The 18,428-nt window shown below is 35.2% G+C and overlaps 1 protein-coding gene across 2 annotated transcripts; it reads left to right on the forward strand.

Moving 5' to 3' along the window:
- Nucleotides 1–714: 714 nt before the first annotated feature.
- On the forward strand, nt 715–16,752 carry LOC136797596 (acyl-coenzyme A diphosphatase NUDT19-like). 2 transcript variants are annotated; one of them, XM_067054188.1, is made up of 6 exons: nt 715–787; nt 9,437–9,558; nt 10,125–10,471; nt 11,380–11,637; nt 15,199–15,301; nt 15,604–16,752. In XM_067054188.1, the coding sequence occupies exons 2-6, from the start codon at nt 9,448–9,450 to the stop codon at nt 15,823–15,825; spliced, it is 1,041 nt and encodes a 346-aa protein (XP_066910289.1). In that variant the 5' UTR covers nt 715–787; nt 9,437–9,447; the 3' UTR covers nt 15,826–16,752. The 2 variants fall into 2 exon arrangements, with proteins under 2 accessions (XP_066910289.1, XP_066910290.1); XM_067054189.1 differs by lacking the exon at nt 11,380–11,637 and adding an exon at nt 12,787–13,038.
- The last annotated feature ends 1,676 nt before the right edge of the window (nt 16,753–18,428 follow it).

The raw sequence follows: 18,428 nt of genomic DNA on the forward strand, positions 1-18,428 counted from the left end.
TTCAAAAACTGTAGGAAAAAAAACAACATCTTTAGTCGATTTTGCCCATCTGCCCATCTTCAATCAAAATGCTAAGAAAGTTTGAAGATTTGCCATGTAAAACTAAGCTATAGGTTGTCATTTAATCAACCTTACTGCTACCCATAAAAATTATGTTTGCAACACAAAAAAAATTAATTTTATTCAACTTAACAAACAAAAAATACACTTTTTAATATAATTTTTCAGCTATCTTTGAAGGATGTGCCAAAAAGATCTAGAAGGTGCCAATAAAAACCAAAGCTAGGCTAGTCACCTACAACCTTTTGCCAACCCAAACCACTTTATTTTGACTCTGAAAGACTTTCCAGTAAGGCAAACTAGCTAAAAATAAAAAGGTCCCATTTCACATCCAATTTTAGCATGCCTGCTTCCGCCATCTTTTTCTCAAAAAATAAAGCATGCAACAGCAGATTTTTTTGTCAGTGGAAACCCCAAAAGATCGTTATTTGCTTTTCAGTTGTTTATATCAGTAGGAAACCCCTCCAAAGGAGTAAATTCAGACAGTTTTTCTTGAACTGTTATAATACTGCACATAACGCCATTTTTTTCGCAGTACCTTCTTGGCCAAGTTGTCGCCTAGCCTAGCGACTTCAGACGACGCCGAATTCAATGGTCAACAATGAGAAAACAGCGAGCGGCAGCGGCGATTCTTATCCTCTTTTCCCAAATCTCTGGTGGAACAAATGAGTATAAAACAACTGTAAACTGAGACAAGAAAACTGTACAACAACCACAGAAAATATAGGTAAGAAAGCTGTTAGATCCTTGAGAGTGCAGAACTCATGTTAAATAAAAAATCAAGTAGCAAAATAGACCTGTTTTAACATAGCTAAAAGTAAAAAAAAGCTTTCATTGATCATCTATTTCAGAATAGCAAAAAAACAGTGGCTGGTACTTTCTCACCAGGGAATTTTTTTATCCATATTTTACATGTTGATGTTTGCAGCATATCTGAAGATTTCTATTGTATTACTTTGGTCTTCTGGTCTTTTTTGTTTTTAACACAGATGTTTGAGTCTGGTGAGTATAAGAGCGTAAAAAATTGAAATAGTGCTTTTCCATCATCATCCGCCATCTTGGATATTATTATATATGCCAAAATACAGAAATGAAAAAGCCTTGGTTTGAATACACCCTTTAGGAGTGTCGACTGCGCACGCGTCAATCCAATTTTCCATTGTTTTGATTTTAGCGATCACGGAAAATTCACTCTCCTCCGCAAAAAAACGGTAGGTAAACATCTGATTCTCATAAGGAAACATAGCAGAAAAACGGTAGGTAAAGAACTCCTTTTAATCATAACTTCTTTTCCTCTTGATGAATTTTTGTGAAATTTTCAGGAGAGACTTATAAGATTATCATTGATATCATGTTCAAATATCTAAATCATTTTCTTTAAAGGAGAGAAAAAAATTCATAATGTTTACATTCCTCTAACCTTTCACAGTACTAAAGTGCGCATTTTTACCTACCATTTTTACCGGGCCTCTGCAATGGAGTATCGTGAAATAGCGAGACTCCTAAACGGTGTATTAGTTGGAAAATATGCAAAACATACTGTGAGAGGTCCTAAATCCGACACCACTGCCTAATTCCGACCCTCCCAAACAACTGTTTATATGTTTACAAACATTCCCTCTCCAAGTTGAACGATAAACTATTATTGCTAGAACTCTCGAAACAAAACATCTAACAAGAAGCTGTAATGTCAAGATGTCACAGTCAGGCACATCCTGGCATGCAAATGAACGGGGTATTTTTCACTTGCGATATTGGTGGCAAATGCCAGACGGTGTCAATCGAACAACTTCGAACAAAAATTGCAATCGAACCAATCGAAGTAATCAAACGCGATCGAATAATTGCGATTCGATTGTCGAACGTAATCGAATCTCAATCGAACGGCTGATTCCTGGGTAATATTCGATTGTGTTCGATTGCGTTCGAGTAAGGTTAGATTGGTTCAAGTTCGATTAATAGATGACTATGTTCCATTGGTTCAATTGTACGATTATGTTCAATGAGTTTGATTGCGATTAAATTAAATTAGATCACTCTGTTAGAGCATTTCAGCGTGGGCGGCCGAGCGCTTATTAAGTATCGTACGAAAGCGAATAAAATCTAAATCAATCGAACGTACTCTAACATAATCGAATACAATCGAACGTAATCGAAGCAATCGAACGGCAAATCCTGGGTAATATTCGATTGCGATTCGATTGCGTTCGACAATCGAATCGCAATTATTCGATTGTGTTCAATTGCGTTCAATTGATTCGGCGTTCGATTCGTTCGATTGACACCGTCTGGCAAATGCAACAAGGGGTCGAAAACAAAAGTGATGTAATACACGTATTTTTTATATAAGGAACACGTTTATAAGGAACTCGAGGCTGAAAATGGTCCAAAAAATAAGGAATTGTTAAGGAACTGCTCAGGCTGAGAATAAGAAAACAAGTTTTAAGGAACAGTAACAGATGGTTATCCAAACTTAGCAGCTATGTAAATAAGGAACTCGATAAGGAACTTTGAGGCTGAAATTCTCTGTAAAAATAAGGAACTCAAGGCTCAGAGCAAAGTTAAGGTTCCTTGTTGGAAATATTTTGCTTCATTTCAAAGAACTGCATAGATGAAATTTTTTTTCCATGGGTCAATTTTGTCTTCGAAGATTGAACAAACTTTTAACGAAAAAATAAAGTTCCCAGTTTTCTTCCTTTTTTCCCATTTTCAGTTTGAAGTTCATTTTTATTCATGACGAATACCCCATGCAAATGCTCACCCCGTTCATTTGCCAGGATGTGCCTTACTGTCAATTAACGTAATTAAAAAGTGTGAGTTGTAAAAATAATTACCTTTTATTCTGGATCAGTTGCTCATGTTTAAAACGATGACAGTTTTAAAATAAAAGTGACTTGTGCGGGAAAAATACGAAACAACTTGGGCTGGTTTCCATCAAGAAACAAACAGACTAAATTGCAAAAATGGCGCGAAGTTGAAAAAAGGGCGGATGTGGTAGCCCTTAATTTGAATAACAAACATCGAATCAATGAGGCGGCAACTATCAACGCCCTCTTTACCACCCATAAGTCGGATGTTTATTTACGGAAGGCCCGCAATCAAGCCAAGTGCCAGTGTAAAGTAATAAAAACCAGGCTTGATTCCGTAACGTTTCAAAATGAACACGCTCATTCACAGACCTATTTTATATTTTTGTGTGCTTTGGAAAATCAAAACATCTCATTACTTTTTATGATGCTGTTGCTACTGTTGTCATTTATGACGTTGTACTTTAATGGGATAAATTTTCGCGGATTTCGCGGATTTGGGTGTCATCCGCGAAAATAAGTCCCATTGGAAATTTGAAAAAGGCCCATCCGCGAAAATTAGTTTCCGCGAAAAATTTGAATTTTTGTTGCAATCCGCGAAATTTCTATTTTTATTTATCGTTTTTTATTTTTTGTTTAACTTTTGATAGTTGTAATACATATCTCCTCGCCCTGTTCCAAAACACCCTCTTATTACTTGATGAAAAAAAAATTCTTAATTTTCCTGGAAAAATTTTATTTCAATTTTTTTACCCTTTTCAAAAATTTTAATTTGTACCCCAATCCGCGAAATTAAATCCCCGCGAAAAATCAGGAAATCCCTCATCCGGGAAAATTAATCCCCGCGAAATCTTAAAATTTCGCGGATGAGCTCAACCGCGAAATTTAATCCCCGCGAAAATTTATCCCATTAAAGTACATATTGCAATAAAAAAATATGTTTTGTTATAAGAAGCAATTATTGTTATTTGGTTCAATTGGTTCAGTGTATCAAATCTCTCAGTTTAGTTGACACTTTGGTATCTTCGTTGCGTCACAGCGAAAGGTTTGTTTTTATTTTAGTTTGTATCTTTGAAAGACCCCATCGGATATAGGCAGTGGTGTCGGATTTAGGACCTCTCACGGTATGCAATTTTCCAGACGGTGTCAATCGAACGAATCGAACGCCGAATCAATCAAACGCAATTGAACGCAATCGAATAATTGCAATTCGATTGTCAAACGCAATCGAATCACAATCGAATATTACCCTGGATTTACTGTTCGATGGCTTCAATTACGTTTGATTGTATTCGATTACGTTCGATTGATTCAATTGTATTAGATTTTATTCGCATTGGTATGTTACTTAAGCACTGGGCCACCCACGCTAAAAGCTCTAACAGAGTGATCCAATTTGATTTAATCGCAATCAAACTCATCAAACATAATCGTAATCAATCGAACATTAATCCAATGTTATTGACAATCAATCGAACCAATCAAACATAGTCAACTATCAATCGGACATTACTCGAACGCAATCGAACACAATCGAATATTACCCAGGAATCGGCCGTTCGATTAAGATTCGATTACGTTCGACAATCGAATCGCAATTATTCGATCGCGTTCGATTACATTCGATTGGTTCGATTGCGATTTTTGTTCGAAGTTGTTCGATTGACACCGTCTGGAATTTTACACAAGATTATTAGATTATAAAGCCAACAAAGCATCTGAACATGTTCATTAAAACGCACTAACCAAATCAATCATGGAAAAATTCCAAAAAATAGAATTTTGGCTGTGACATTTTTTCAATAAAGAATAAAGTTCATTCAATCAAATTTTCAAGGATATTCTTCAGGTAAGATAGAAGTGACTCTTTCACTCTTAATCGCACGATGAATTATTTTTTTCATTTGGCGCGCCTTCAAAACAAAGAGATTAATTAATCGATAATTGCATCCTGTAGAGAGCAATTAATCGTTAATCACACTCTTCAATGACGGGCCAATGTTTACAAAATTGATTTTAATGTTTTTTCTTACATTTTTAACGAACGTTTCTAATTGCATTCGAAATTCATAATTCGCAAGAAAGAAAATCTATAAGCAACAATAAAAGAAAAGCATAAAGAGAAGAGGAAAATATAAATCTTTCAGTGTAATTTACTTTCCTGACGGTGAAAAAGCAGTGAAACCGATTGTGCGATTAGCTGGTAATCACATGATAAACTCTCAAAACTCGAAAATTTCACTCATGATTTTTTTTGTTTCAAATTTTCCTCATCCTTTTGGACCCGTAAAATTATTAACAAAAAAATCACTGGTGCAATTATTCTTGAATTGCACTCTTTGTCATGTGATTAGTTAGCCTGGGAATCCAAGCGTTAAACTTTGTTCACAGTCTAGTTTATGATATTTTTGCTGCTTGTTTAACGCTTGGCGCAGGTAACTCGCCTGCAGGGAAAGCAGGTTCGGCCTGATTGGCCAGCTATCGGCGTATTACTTAGCAGTACTTTCGCGCGCACTTTGATAATTTCGATGCGCGCGCAAAATTTATGGAAAAAGCTGATTCTGCATAAAAAGGAAAACAAATGAAAATGAAAAAATAGATTCATTTCGAAACAAAATGGCTGTTGGCTGGAAGTCTAAATACATGTGGCTGATGTTTTGATGTGGTTTTTAGTAGTTTTGAAAGTCTTTAGAGCTTGTGAAAGAGTTTTTATGGTAAGTTGATTATGTCTGTTTGCCTGGGTTTCCAAAGTTCAGAAAGTCTGTCAACAAGGGTTCACACACAGACTGTTTATAACATTCTGTGTCAGACTAATCTACCTGCACCAAGCTCTATAATTTTAGAAGTTTGTGAGGTGAGGTATTTTTTGTTTTTTCTAAAATTATGAGCTTGGATTCCCAGGCTAGTGATTAGTAACATATACAAAACAAGAAATATGAGTGCAGTACACAGTGTACTGTTTAAATATCCAATTATTATTTTTAGGATGCAAGGCTTATTTTTTTAACATTGCAAATTGCTTACTCTCAGGGACCTTATAGTCGATAGCTGGGAGGATTGGAATTTAAACAGGGGTTGGGAAAAATCTTTAAAATATTTAAAAAGGAGGCTAATATATACAGCAGAATTAGGACAAAAGAGGAAACTTTCAAAAACTTTTTCCCAAAAATTAATACCAATAGGGGGATTGGAATAAGAACGTCCTGGGTGGAAAATTATTTAGCAAGGGGGATGGCTATTAGATACCCGAAAATAGTGGTCCCTGCAGATTGCACAAAATATATTAAGCAAGAAAAGTAACATCGTAAATTCAAGAAAATGAGTCTTTTTGAGGGTGTGTATCCATTTTCTTGCGCAGCTTTTTTCTCTCTTAAAATTGGGCCAGTTTTCAGTAGTGCATTTTAATGAACACGTCCATCTCTTGAAGAAACGTTATATATACTCATTTAAAACAATAAAAAATCATATCAAATTTCATAATATCCTTTAGGAGAGAAGCAAGCCACTAGATCCTGCTCTAGTGGCAAGTGTGCTCATACCCGCATATTTGCTCCTAGGGGTTAGTAGTATGTTTCGGGTATTTAGCATTTCCTTTATATATAAAGCTCTTCAGCAATCAGATAATTTCTATAATGTAAAATTTTCATGTTACAGTATAGACATAGAATGCAACCCCCCTGGCTCTTAGGGGGGGGGGGCTAGAACCAAAAGTTCTGGCTGGGGGCTCCTTTTCCCTAAGATCAGGGGGGGGGCTACTTACTCAGGGGGGGGGCTATTTGTTTAGGTCTGTTGACTGGGGGCTAACCTAACAACTTTTTCCAAGAACTAAGAAATTTTTCTTTGTAAATTTTGGTATTTTGTTTGTGTGATAATGAAGTCGTACTCCGGGGGGGGGGGGGGGGGGGTTATTGGGTTGCGAGCTGACGGGGGGTGCCACCCGACTTTCGAACTTTGGACCCTTACAGGGACTAAAAAGGAGAAAAAGGAAAATTTTGGGAATTTTACGACCCTTAGCGGGACTAATTTGACCAATTTTGAACAAATTTTGATTTTTCAGGGGGTAAAAAGTTGAAATTTTCCTATTTTTCTGACCGTTACTGGGACTGAAATTTGATTTTCTGATTTTTCTGACCCTTAGCGGAACTTTGGAAGTTTTTGTATTTTGGTAGGGGGGCTGTCTATTTCGAATTTTGGTGGGGGCTAAATCTCAGGGGGGGGCTGAACCTTCAGGGGGGGCTTCAACCCCTCTGCACTCTATGATAGAATTAGATATGTTCTAGCACATACTACAAAACCTACTCACACTGGTCTTTACACTAATTCGCTTTACCCCTGGAAAGTATTTAAACTTAATTTGGCTTTGACGTCAAATACAGTCGCATCGCGAGAGCAGCAAAAAATGTGCACAATATGGCGGAAATAACTGGAAAAATATACGAACGAAAATCCGAGGAAATTGGTTCTTGTACCCCATCAAGCTGACTCATCCATGCAAACACAAATAAAAAGGACACTTTACAATGCAAGAAATGCGAACGTCGAGTTCATTTGGCTTGCTCTGAGCTTCCTCCTTATCAAATCCAGCTTTATCTTCAACACAAATCTAGAAGCTATCAATGCATGAGCTGTGTGATCATAACACCAGAATTGAAAAAGAAATTGAACTTCAAGTCTGTTGGAGATTTACAAAAAGATATCGATGCATGTGAGAACATAATAAAAGCACAACGGGAGAACATTTCAAATTTGAAGGCTAAAGTGTCAACTAACAATGTGAATAAAGCAGTCGCAGAAATTGAAAACACCTTCAATAAAAGAATTGACGTGCTGGAAAGCAAAATAAATAAAATCGCAAACAAGAAATCTTCGTCTGTGAATGAAATTGCTTGTGAAAAATCAAGTTATTCAGAAATAACAAAGAAACATCTTGAGTCGCAAACGAAAACGATAAAGCGTTTCCTTGAAAAAGAAAATAAGGATAAAAAATGGATTGAAACGACTTCGTGTAATCTCATGATACATCACCTATATGAAACTACGGAAGACACGAAAGAGATAGCGGATAAGAAAGATATCGACTACATAGAAAAACATGTAATTTCAAAACTGAATATAGGAGAAATCATGGTAAAAAAATCAGAAAGAATCGGTACCCTAACACTTGAAAACGAAGAAAAAAAACATTACCGTCCATTGAAACTTACATTTCAAAGTGTGGAAGATAAAGAAAAGGTGCTAAAGGGGATCTGCAATTCAAGACGCCGTTACGAATTTAAAGCAACAGACGATCTGTCAAAAAACGAACGAAACCTCGTTAAGGAATGGTGCCAAAAGGCAAAAGAACGAAATATGAAGAAGAACAATGACAGCTTCCAGTGGAAAGTCCGTGGAAGCCCAAGAACTCGACTTTATATGAAAAAAGTACTTGTACAATAAGAATACTCACGGCCAGTTACAGAGGCCCTTGTGCCTTGAACTTTGTTACATTATAACGATAAACTGTAAATTTAAATGAGATTGTTTCATAGAGGTCAATAGACCTGCGAAATATAATTCTATAATACAATAAGAACCTTCTTGTAGAGTCTGGAACACACCACATTGATTGAAGCTTTTATGTGTGAAAACAAACAATCTGACGAGTATGCAATCTCATTTTCTTGAGGACCATCCACTGGTGAACTGGGAACGACAACAAAGTAGCGAGATAAAGTTGAAATAGGGCGCCGTATTAGGAAAATTTAATTTTTGACTTTTCCGAGGCACAACAAGATTCTTGTTGTAGAATTTTCTATAAGAGGAATATTTTCCTCAGATGGTTAATTTTCAAGGGCTTTCAGATGTTTACCGTGCCGGTACGAAAATTATGACCAGCTGTTATCAGGTTAGAAAGATTGGGATGTGATAAAAGGGAACCTTTTGAAGAATAAGTGTCTTGAAAATTTTTTGAAGTTGGTGGTAGCAGATGACTTTCTAAAGAAAATGAACTCGCGATGATACTGTTGTCATGATTTTTTACGGTTGACTTGGCGCGACCAAAAGACATGTTGCCACGAGATACAAAGAACATATTGCAACACCAAAAGCCCTCCTGTGTCACACCAATCACATATATACATAATGATATGAATGAAAATCATGAAAAGGATAACATGAAAGTTTAGCATACTTGTAATTATTGGATCGTTGAAGAGCTTCATAAAAGAAGCTCTGAGGGAGCTGAAGCGCTAAGGGAGCTAAAACCAGATTTGGATAAGCATGTCTCTTCATTCCCTCTTCAGCTCTTATTAAATGTATGCATTTCTCTGTGATATTTAATAACTTGTAATTACCTGATAGTGATATGTGATTTTTTTAATGTTGTCAATTAAATTTTTTTTTTTGCTTGTGATATGTTGCAAAGAAGTTTTCACTTACTTCGTTATAAATCTATCTGGTCCAACAAGAATTTTTTTTCAAATTATACTTAGTGGAAAACACCAAGGCTATTTTGGGTGCTTCTGTATAAAACATAATGTCATGAATATCATGAATTGCTTGATGTGTATATTTCTATGTATTGATTTCAGCTTTTTGAAATATGGTGGTGAAAACTTGGAGAGAAGCAGCCACTTTGATACTGGCTGTTAAAAGTAGTGCAAACGCTTACAAACTTCTCATGTTGCAGAGAAGTGCAGCAAGTAAATTTATGGTAAGTGGCTTACAGTTCTAATAATTTTTTTAAAGAAATATTTTTTTTCTCAGAATATCAGTCCGACAACAGACAACTTGTTTTTAAGGGAGATTCTCCCTTGCAAATACAGACTAATCAGACTAACTTTTTTACTCCAGATGACAATTTTTAACCATGTTTGTACTAGGAAGGGGATCTTTCTGTTCAATTGGGAAACTAAATGCTAATAGTTTCTGAAATAATAGAGCTATGGACTTTTTTTTAAAGTCGTATTCCTTTACATGCTTTTTTTTGCCAAATTTATAGATTTACCCTTTTGTCCATAACTATTTCCCCCCTGCACCAACAAATTGACTCTACCCCTCATTCGAATGCTAATAAAATTATCTTTCCAATATAGAAACCTTTAAACTAATTTTTTCTTGATCAACCAAAAATTCTACTGGACTATTAAATCATTCTATATTCTTTGCATATTCTTAATTTGATTTCTCTGTTAGAACCTTTTTCAAGCAGAGAGGCTAAAACTTTTCACAGTACATCATAACCACTTTAATAATTTTCTTTTCTTTTTCATAAAACAGCCAAATGCTTACGTTTTTCCTGGTGGTGTGAAATCAGAGGCTGACTTTGAACCTGCATGGCATACTTTGCTGAAAGAAAGAAATCAACACAATGAGAAATATGATAGAATTATAAACACTATAAAAGATAAACCCCTGCAACACGGCCTAGCTTCAGAAATCGGATATCGATTATGTGCGCTTCGAGAAACATTCGAAGAATCGGGAATTTTAATCGCAAACGATGAATCGGGGAAGGAAATCGTTATATCGAATCCTAACGAACATATCGGTGGTGTATATTCGACTCTACAAGAATGGCGAAAAAATGTTTATGAAAACCCTGACAACTTCTTCAAAATGTTCCAGTAAGATTTCTCCTTTTTATTCTTTTGCAATTTTTTATATCCCTAATTAGTTTTAGTCCATTAATTTCTACTAATGAACAAAAATGAACTAAACATTAAACTCGGGTAAATGCTACACATACAGTCTGATTGTCTTCTCTATAAAATGCTTTACACTTTTTTTGACATGGTTACTTGAGTTAGTTGGGAATAATGTGATAAACCAAGGGTAATTTGAAATTTCCTTACTTGGTAGTTAACGAATACAATCAACTCTCTCTAATTCGAATCTATATTATTCGAGTCTTCCTTTAACTCGAAGAAATCTTTTTGTCCCTTGAAGATTCTATAATTAGTAATTAACTTTTTATGACGTCGAAGAAATCTTTTTGTCCCTTAAAGATTCTATAATTGATAATAAGCTTTTTATGACATTTAAAATCTCTATGACAGACTGAGGCTCGTTCCCAAGCAGGTCCTCTTTCAAATGAAACAAAAGTTTTTCGATTTCGACGATTTTTTAATTGCCGATGACGTCATCGATGACGTAATTTTTTGAGCTATTTTCCTTTATAGCTTCTCAAATACTGATTGTCAGGTATATGTTGTGATATTTTTTGGAATCATTGGATAAATATCTTTCATTTGAGCCATATATGAGCTTCTAATTTCCACTTTCATTTTCAAGCCCCAGCAAAAGTGGTCAAAATTTTTCCAACCACTCATTTTTGTGATCTTATAGACCTAATTGATCATTTAAATAAGTTATTTTGCTTTTTAAAAACAAGTCTGTGCACACGAAGAACATTATAGCTCTCGATGCTCTCACTAATACTCCAGATGGTTGAAAAATGAGCTTTGAGAAGTTAGGCAGTTTCGTAAGCGAACACATGATTTTCCGTTGGTTTTTCAAAATTTTCAATTTCCAGCTCACTAAAATTATCACCAGGTATTGGGAACCTTATTGAATGGTCTTCGTGGCTCACTCCTTCGTTTGATCGATATCGCTTCGACACCATGTTTTACTTATGTTGTTGTGAGACCTCCCATGATGGTCTTATGACCGAAGATTTGCACGATAAGAAGGAATTAACTCGAACAGTTTGGGCTTCCCCTAAAGAAATTGTGAATGATCATATTGGATTTTTGTTTCCACCACAGCTACTTGAAACTCAAAGAATGGAATGGTTTGTTTACACTTTTTATTGAAGATTCTCTTTGTTAACATGTTAAGAGACTGATGGAGTGAGCCAATTTGACCATTTGTGAAGAATGATACCTAACATAGCTAAAAAGATTCATAAACTAATCATCCTTTAAACTAATTTGGTTCGAAGAATTTTTTCCGTGAGACTTGAAATATGACTCCTCTCTTTCCTCTCTTTAAGGGAAGAAATTTTGGCGAAAATGTAATTTGGCTTCTGAGGGGATTAATTTTGCGGATGGCTTGAAAAATTGAATTTGACGGGAATTTACTTTGGTGGAGGAAAATATTTCATTTTTGCCAAAAGACGCTATTAAAATAAGTAAAATATATTTTAAAAGGCCTGAAATAGCACACATTTGAAGGATGAATAGAATAATTAAACTCTGGCAGATGGCTGGAAAAATTAAATTTGGTGGGAACTTAATTTTGCAGATTTTACTAAATTTTCTTTCCGCCAAAATTTCTCCCCTTAATGTACCTAACCGGAATTGAATTAAAGATTGTCCTGTATGTTTTAAAAGATGAACTAATATAGAAAAATGTAGGGTAAAGGAAGAAATTTTAAGAAAACAAAAAAAAACCTTTTAATGGCAATTAACTATGACGGGTTTGAGAAAGAATGCCCCATGTGGAAAATTTTTTTCTTATGGATTAATTGGGATGGCCATTCTTAGGTACTCGAGAATAATAGAAGGGGTACGGCTTATACTCTTAGGTGCCAAATAAACGCCCCCCCCCGCTTGTTAATTTTTCGATTTTTTTCCAACCCCCCGGACGTTATTAGGACCCCCCCGTTTATTAATTTTTGAAAAAATTCCCAGCTCCCAAATGGAAAGTTTCTTGTTTTACTCTAAAAAGCCTAAATTTATAGTCTATTTAGACCCTTTTTAGGGTTTTTAAAAGTCCATTTTCCAACCTCCCCCGGTAATTAGGTCCCCCACGTTTATTTGATTTGAAAAAAATTTCCAACCCTCCCGTTTATTCGAACCCCCCCCCCCCCGTTTATTTGGCACCTAAGAGTACAAGATATATATTTTGACAAATGATGCGATAGATGCACTAGCTTTTTTATGAAAAGGGGGATTTTCAATATCAAGATTTGGAACTATGAAATTCATTTCTTTTCTAGAAAAACAAATCTGGTACCGAACGTTAGTTCTCTCATTGAATGGTCAAATTGGTTGACTCCAACCTTCCGTAAAAAGCGATTCAACGCTAAATTTTACGTCTCGCATTTGAGTGAAAAGATACAACAATACGACGACAATTATGAAATAGTCGATTCTGATTGGTTTAAACCGAGCACTGCTTTAGAAAAATTTTCCAATAAGGAAATATCTTTACAACTACCGCAACTTTATGAGTTAAGCCGAATGAAAATGTAAGATTTTTTACTTCACTACTTATATGTCGATGTTTTTTTTAGAATGTACCAAATTGTCTTTTTTGGGTATCTCCTGTTTTTAAGTCAACTTTTCTTAATGAAAGCTTTTACACGATTATTTCAATTTATTCTGAGAAAAAGAGATAGGATGAAATATTCAGATTTTTTTAGTCCGGCTTTAACTGGATGAGTTAAACAGCTACAATTTTTAAGGACAAAATTAGGAGCAATCTAGGATGAGAGCTTCCTTCTGTGCGGATGGATGAAAAATTCCACAGTTAATTACGCCTCATCTATAACAGATTCCGTCTTGAAATTAAAATCTCAAATGGTGTACCATGTAAATTATTAGAAAATATAAGCGGAATGACGAAAGGAGTAGAAAAGGATGAAATATTGCAAAAATATTGATAAAAAACGGGTTGTCAAAAAGAATGTTTTAAAAACTGATGGATATTATTTTGAAAATTACATGAGTGTAATAGTAAAGAGTGTATCTTTCAGAAAATAGCACTATATTCACCAAAAGAGTGACATAGGATGAAATATTCCACTTTTTATGTCACCCGAAATCGAAAATTGTGGAATTCTTCATCCTTTTCTACTTCTTAAATTTAAATTTGAAAATTTCTGATATCAGCAATAGGTTTCTGAAGGGTTTAGATAATAAAACCGTTTTAAAAAATTGCTATAGTAAAAATCAGAAAATCTTGATTTTCTGGAATATTTCATCCCAAATTACTCCGAAAAATCATTGGAATCCTCGTGAAAAAATACGTCATTACTGAAAATAAGGTCCAAAAATTCCTAAAATTGGAGAAGATATCGCGAAAAAGATGATTTTAAAGATCTCTGAATTGTCATTCAGGTACATTCTAAAAAAACACCGACTTATGCTTTTCGTCAATTTATTTTGCGCCCTGTCTATTCTAATTGTTAGGAGAAGTAAGCAAAAAAATGAACAAAAAGTTGGAAGTCGAAAATTTGATTTAAATACATTTTGAAAGGAGTCATCGCGTTTTTGACGACAAAAGAAGCCAATTACCACTTTAATTCACAATTAGAATAAGCCTGGGCAAAAGAAGTCCATCTACTTTCGGGTACCCCCCCCCCCCCCCCACCCCGATATTAATTTTTCAAAAATTTTCCACCCAGGACATTTTACCTTAAGTGGATAAATTTTGGCGTGGATTTAATTTGGCGATTGGCCAAAATACGATTTTTGGCGGGGATTTAATATGGCGATAGATCAATTACGTAAAATTTGGCGAGGATTTAATTTGGCGAATTGGAAATTTTGTCACACTGAAATGGGTGAAAATTACTCAAAAATATACTAAAAAGTTGTGATCTTTCACATAATTCTCTTTTTGTTAAATTTGGCGGGGATTTAATTTGACGAATTGCCGAATTTCGAAATTTTGGCGAGGATTTAATTTGGCGAATTTTGGCCAAATTCGCCAAATTCGCCAAATTTAATCCCCGCCAAAATTTATCCACTTAAGGTAATTCCAGCCCCTTCTGCTTATTAAGTTTTGAGAATTTTTCCACCCACCCAGCTTATTCCAAATATTATTAATTCCCGTCTATTAGGTACCCGAGAGTAACAAACAAACAAGGAAGGCTTGAGTTGATGAACTCCATTGTACAGTAGCGTAGACAAGGGGGAGGAGCGCAAAATTTGTGTGGGAGAGCAGATTTTTATTACACAGCAATTATCTTTTTATATTACATATAGATAATTACTCTTAGGTTCCAGATAAACGGGCCCCCGCTTGTTAATTTTTCGAAAATTTTCTAACCCCCCCGGACCTTATTAGGACCCCCCCCCGTTTATTAATCTCTAAGAATATTTTCAGCTGTCAAGGGGAAGGCCTCTTATTTTGCTCTAAATAGCCTGATTTTAGCCTATTTTTACCTTATTTTTGGGTTTCAGAAGTACGATTTCCAACCCCCCCCCCGGCAATTAGGTCCCCCCGTTTATTAAAATCTAGAAAATTTTCCAACCTTTCCGTTTATTTGGAACCTAAGAGTACAGTGTCATAAAAATCTGCTCTCCTACACAATTTTTGCGTCCCTCCTGTCTACGCTACTGTTGTATGTTTTTTGGTTTGTTGATCTTCCAATTTCCATTTTATTGATTTATTTTCGGTTCAGGTACCCGACGATAGAAGAACTGACGACGTTTGCTTTAGAACGTGAAAAAGAAGGTCTCGGCATGTGGTGCCCACATAAAACTATTCTCAAAGATGGATTCATTGTAAGAATTGTTATTGCTGTGTTTTTCTTTCTCGATGTCAGAATCACGTATTTTTAACTTCCTAACTTCTCTTACTAAGATGAACATTTCCCAACCTTAATCATAGTATTATAATCTCTAATTGGTCAGAACGGCCACCGTTGGGTTGGAATAATTGAGGGGAAATACTAGCCTTGCGCTAAAAGCTTCATGAAAGGGTGGGAGCAAATGGTGTCAAATGCCATTGCATTGACATACTCATTGGAATGAATTCACTTTGTAAATAGCACCTTCTTGAGCTTTAACTAACATTTTACATTCAGGTGACTTATCCTGGCGATGACCACCACAATTACGATGAAATTGCACCCTCATCCGAACTCAAAGAAACCACTATTGAAGAAATAAGACAACAAGCAACGAACCTCAATCGATATGAACTGAACACTAAAACTAAACGAGTAGAGATACAACAAAACACTGATTGGTATGGACATAAACATCTTGGTCATGTCAACGTTGGAGAAATGACAATGCTCAATTAAAGTTTACTGAAAAGGAGCATTTATATAAGTCGTGTTTTGAAAAATTATTGAGTATGAAATTCGAGGTCAATGCTCTGACTCTTTCGATTATGATTAAAAAAGATTTTCCCGTCATCTGTGAATGAGGTCAATGGTTTTTCCACAAAACAATTGATTGAGTGATGTTGAGAATTTTTGGCAAGAGGTTTATTTTTCAAAAAAGCATGCAGGGAACCATATCCTTCGAAAAATCAAATGTGATAAGAATTTAATGTTTTTGATGGGGGAAAAGTAAATGTGTTTTAGAACTTTCAAGATTCGATGCAAAGCAAGAGTGGCAAATTACACAAGTATTGGTCATAAATTGATATCCTCGAACACCCCTGTGTCACAGATCCCAGCCTTACAGTAAGATATGGCCACATCCTCATTGGAAATTCAAGGGAAAAAATTGTACTCCAAAACCATTCCCATTGGATTTTCCGACCTGAGAAAGGATTCCCCCATTGACATTCCGATAGAAGTTTTCACCAAACTTCGGGAAAAATTCTCACCGGGGCTGTGAGACAGGGGTGTCCTCAACATGTATTTTTCATAACAAAGGAAAGCCTAATGCTCTAGACTTGTAAACAAGTCTGTAATTACTCTGGCTATAAGAACTATACAATAATAATAATAAAAAAAGTAAACTATAAATGTCCGGCAAAAGGAGAATTACAGACTTGAAGCTTCTTCCACGCCTTTTTTTTCTTCAGCTAAAATCATAAGCTCAGACATACAGATTTCTGTATGTCAGGTGCGTACGTGTTTGCGTTTATTTTTCTTTCTTTTAATTGCGTTTTAACAATTGTTCTTTTATTTCTATGTTCCTAACTTCAATGTTACTATGAAATAACATTTAGTCAAAAAAGTTGGATGGTTTCTCAAAAATCTAAAAAAAGTTGAAAAATTAAAAAACGTTTTTTGAGGGAAGAAGCTTCTAGTCGTTGAAATTCAAAAAAGACACGCAACATCACTTTTTCGATGCTTTTTCTTTTGAGCTTGAATTTTTAGATAGAGTCTGTTTTCAACGGCTAGTTTACTAGTCAACTAATGCTCTGGTTAGTGATATTATAACAATAGCGTTCAGTGTGAGGTCGTTATTGTTATTTTCTGCCCGCGTAGTTTGATTATTCACCCGATAGTGTCATTTGGGTTCGATGCGAAGCGGAGGGCGCTAGAGGGCTAATAATCAAACCATAGTATAAGAAAGCCGCGGCTGGAATGAGTACAGCTGAGTTTCTGTTGTTCTATCTATGTCGTAAGAACGATTTTTTTTATGGTTCAGTGACAATTTCCATTGTCAATTTAATTTGACTTTTAACAAACTCCCTCGTTAGAAGTAATTTTGCTCATAAACGCAAATCTCTTGATAATTCACGCATTCATAACATCAAAGTAAAATAAAAGACTCTCGGTTTAAAAGCACTAGAACGTCAGAATGTCAGTGCTTTAAGAACTTGAAGAAAATTGAGTGCCTCGAAATGCCTTCCTGATTATTCTAAAAATCATTACTGGTATTAGTAAATAAATATTCAAGCTGCATTCTGTGAAAATTCCATTTGAAAAACAACAGTATTGAGGTGACAGCAAACATTCAAAGTTTGATATTTGAAAATTAGTTCTTTTAATAAAATGTATGTTATTTGCCCGTTATTTGGTCCTAAGTTTATAAAAATTTATTTGGAAATTTGGAATTTATAAAAATATACTTCAAATAAGGTAATAAGAGAGGATAGTTAGAAAAAGTTGAGACTTGAAAAGTAATTGTTCTTCAATTGAATATTATGAACACTTTTAAGGTTAAGGATTTTGTTACCTTCGACTTAGTTCTTATAAACCACGGAGACACAGATAGAACATCCATTTACGATAAAAAACAATAGCGTCATCATTCCAGCCGCGGCTTTCTTATACTATGATCAAACTGCAAGGGTAGAATTAATGACAACAACGAATGAAAACTTAACGCTATTACTATTATTATTCATATCGGACATTCAAACAACGTTTTTTTCTAGCGTCAACCAAGGCTTTCCGTTTCAATGCAATCTCTTCAACAAATTTTTAGCACCTTCGAGCGGGTCGCAAATGACCAAAAAAGTGTTTTTTCTGACGTTATTTTAGTCTCTTCGCTTCAATGTAACGACTTCAAGCAAATGACGTTATTGCCCTATACCCGGGCGGTTAATGATATTTCAGCCCTCTGAAGCCTGGCGGTTTAGTTTCCTCAGCGTGGGTATGACAATTTGAGTCACAAAACCTTTCAATACCGCCCGCCGATTGAACCTTTAACGGCTTTCTTAATGACCGCTATATGGATAATTATGGGAAATAAACCTTTCAGGACTTTTTGAATCTATTTATCAAATTTTAAGCATTAAAACTTGTATATAATAGTTTGCCTTAAAATGTTTTTATAATGTTATGATATTTACAATTTTGATAAGATTATAAATTCTGTCTCGAAATAAGTATTTTCTTCAAAAAATATTTCATGACTAACCTTCTCAAGAGTTTAAAATTTTCGTCGACACCACCATCGAATTATTATGTTTCAGTGAGACGGATCCTCAAAACGTATC

Source organism: Clytia hemisphaerica, unplaced genomic scaffold, assembly GCF_902728285.1.
Source record: "Clytia hemisphaerica strain Z4C2 unplaced genomic scaffold, Clytia hemisphaerica genome assembly, whole genome shotgun sequence".
Taxonomy (NCBI): Eukaryota; Metazoa; Cnidaria; class Hydrozoa; order Leptothecata; family Clytiidae; genus Clytia; species Clytia hemisphaerica.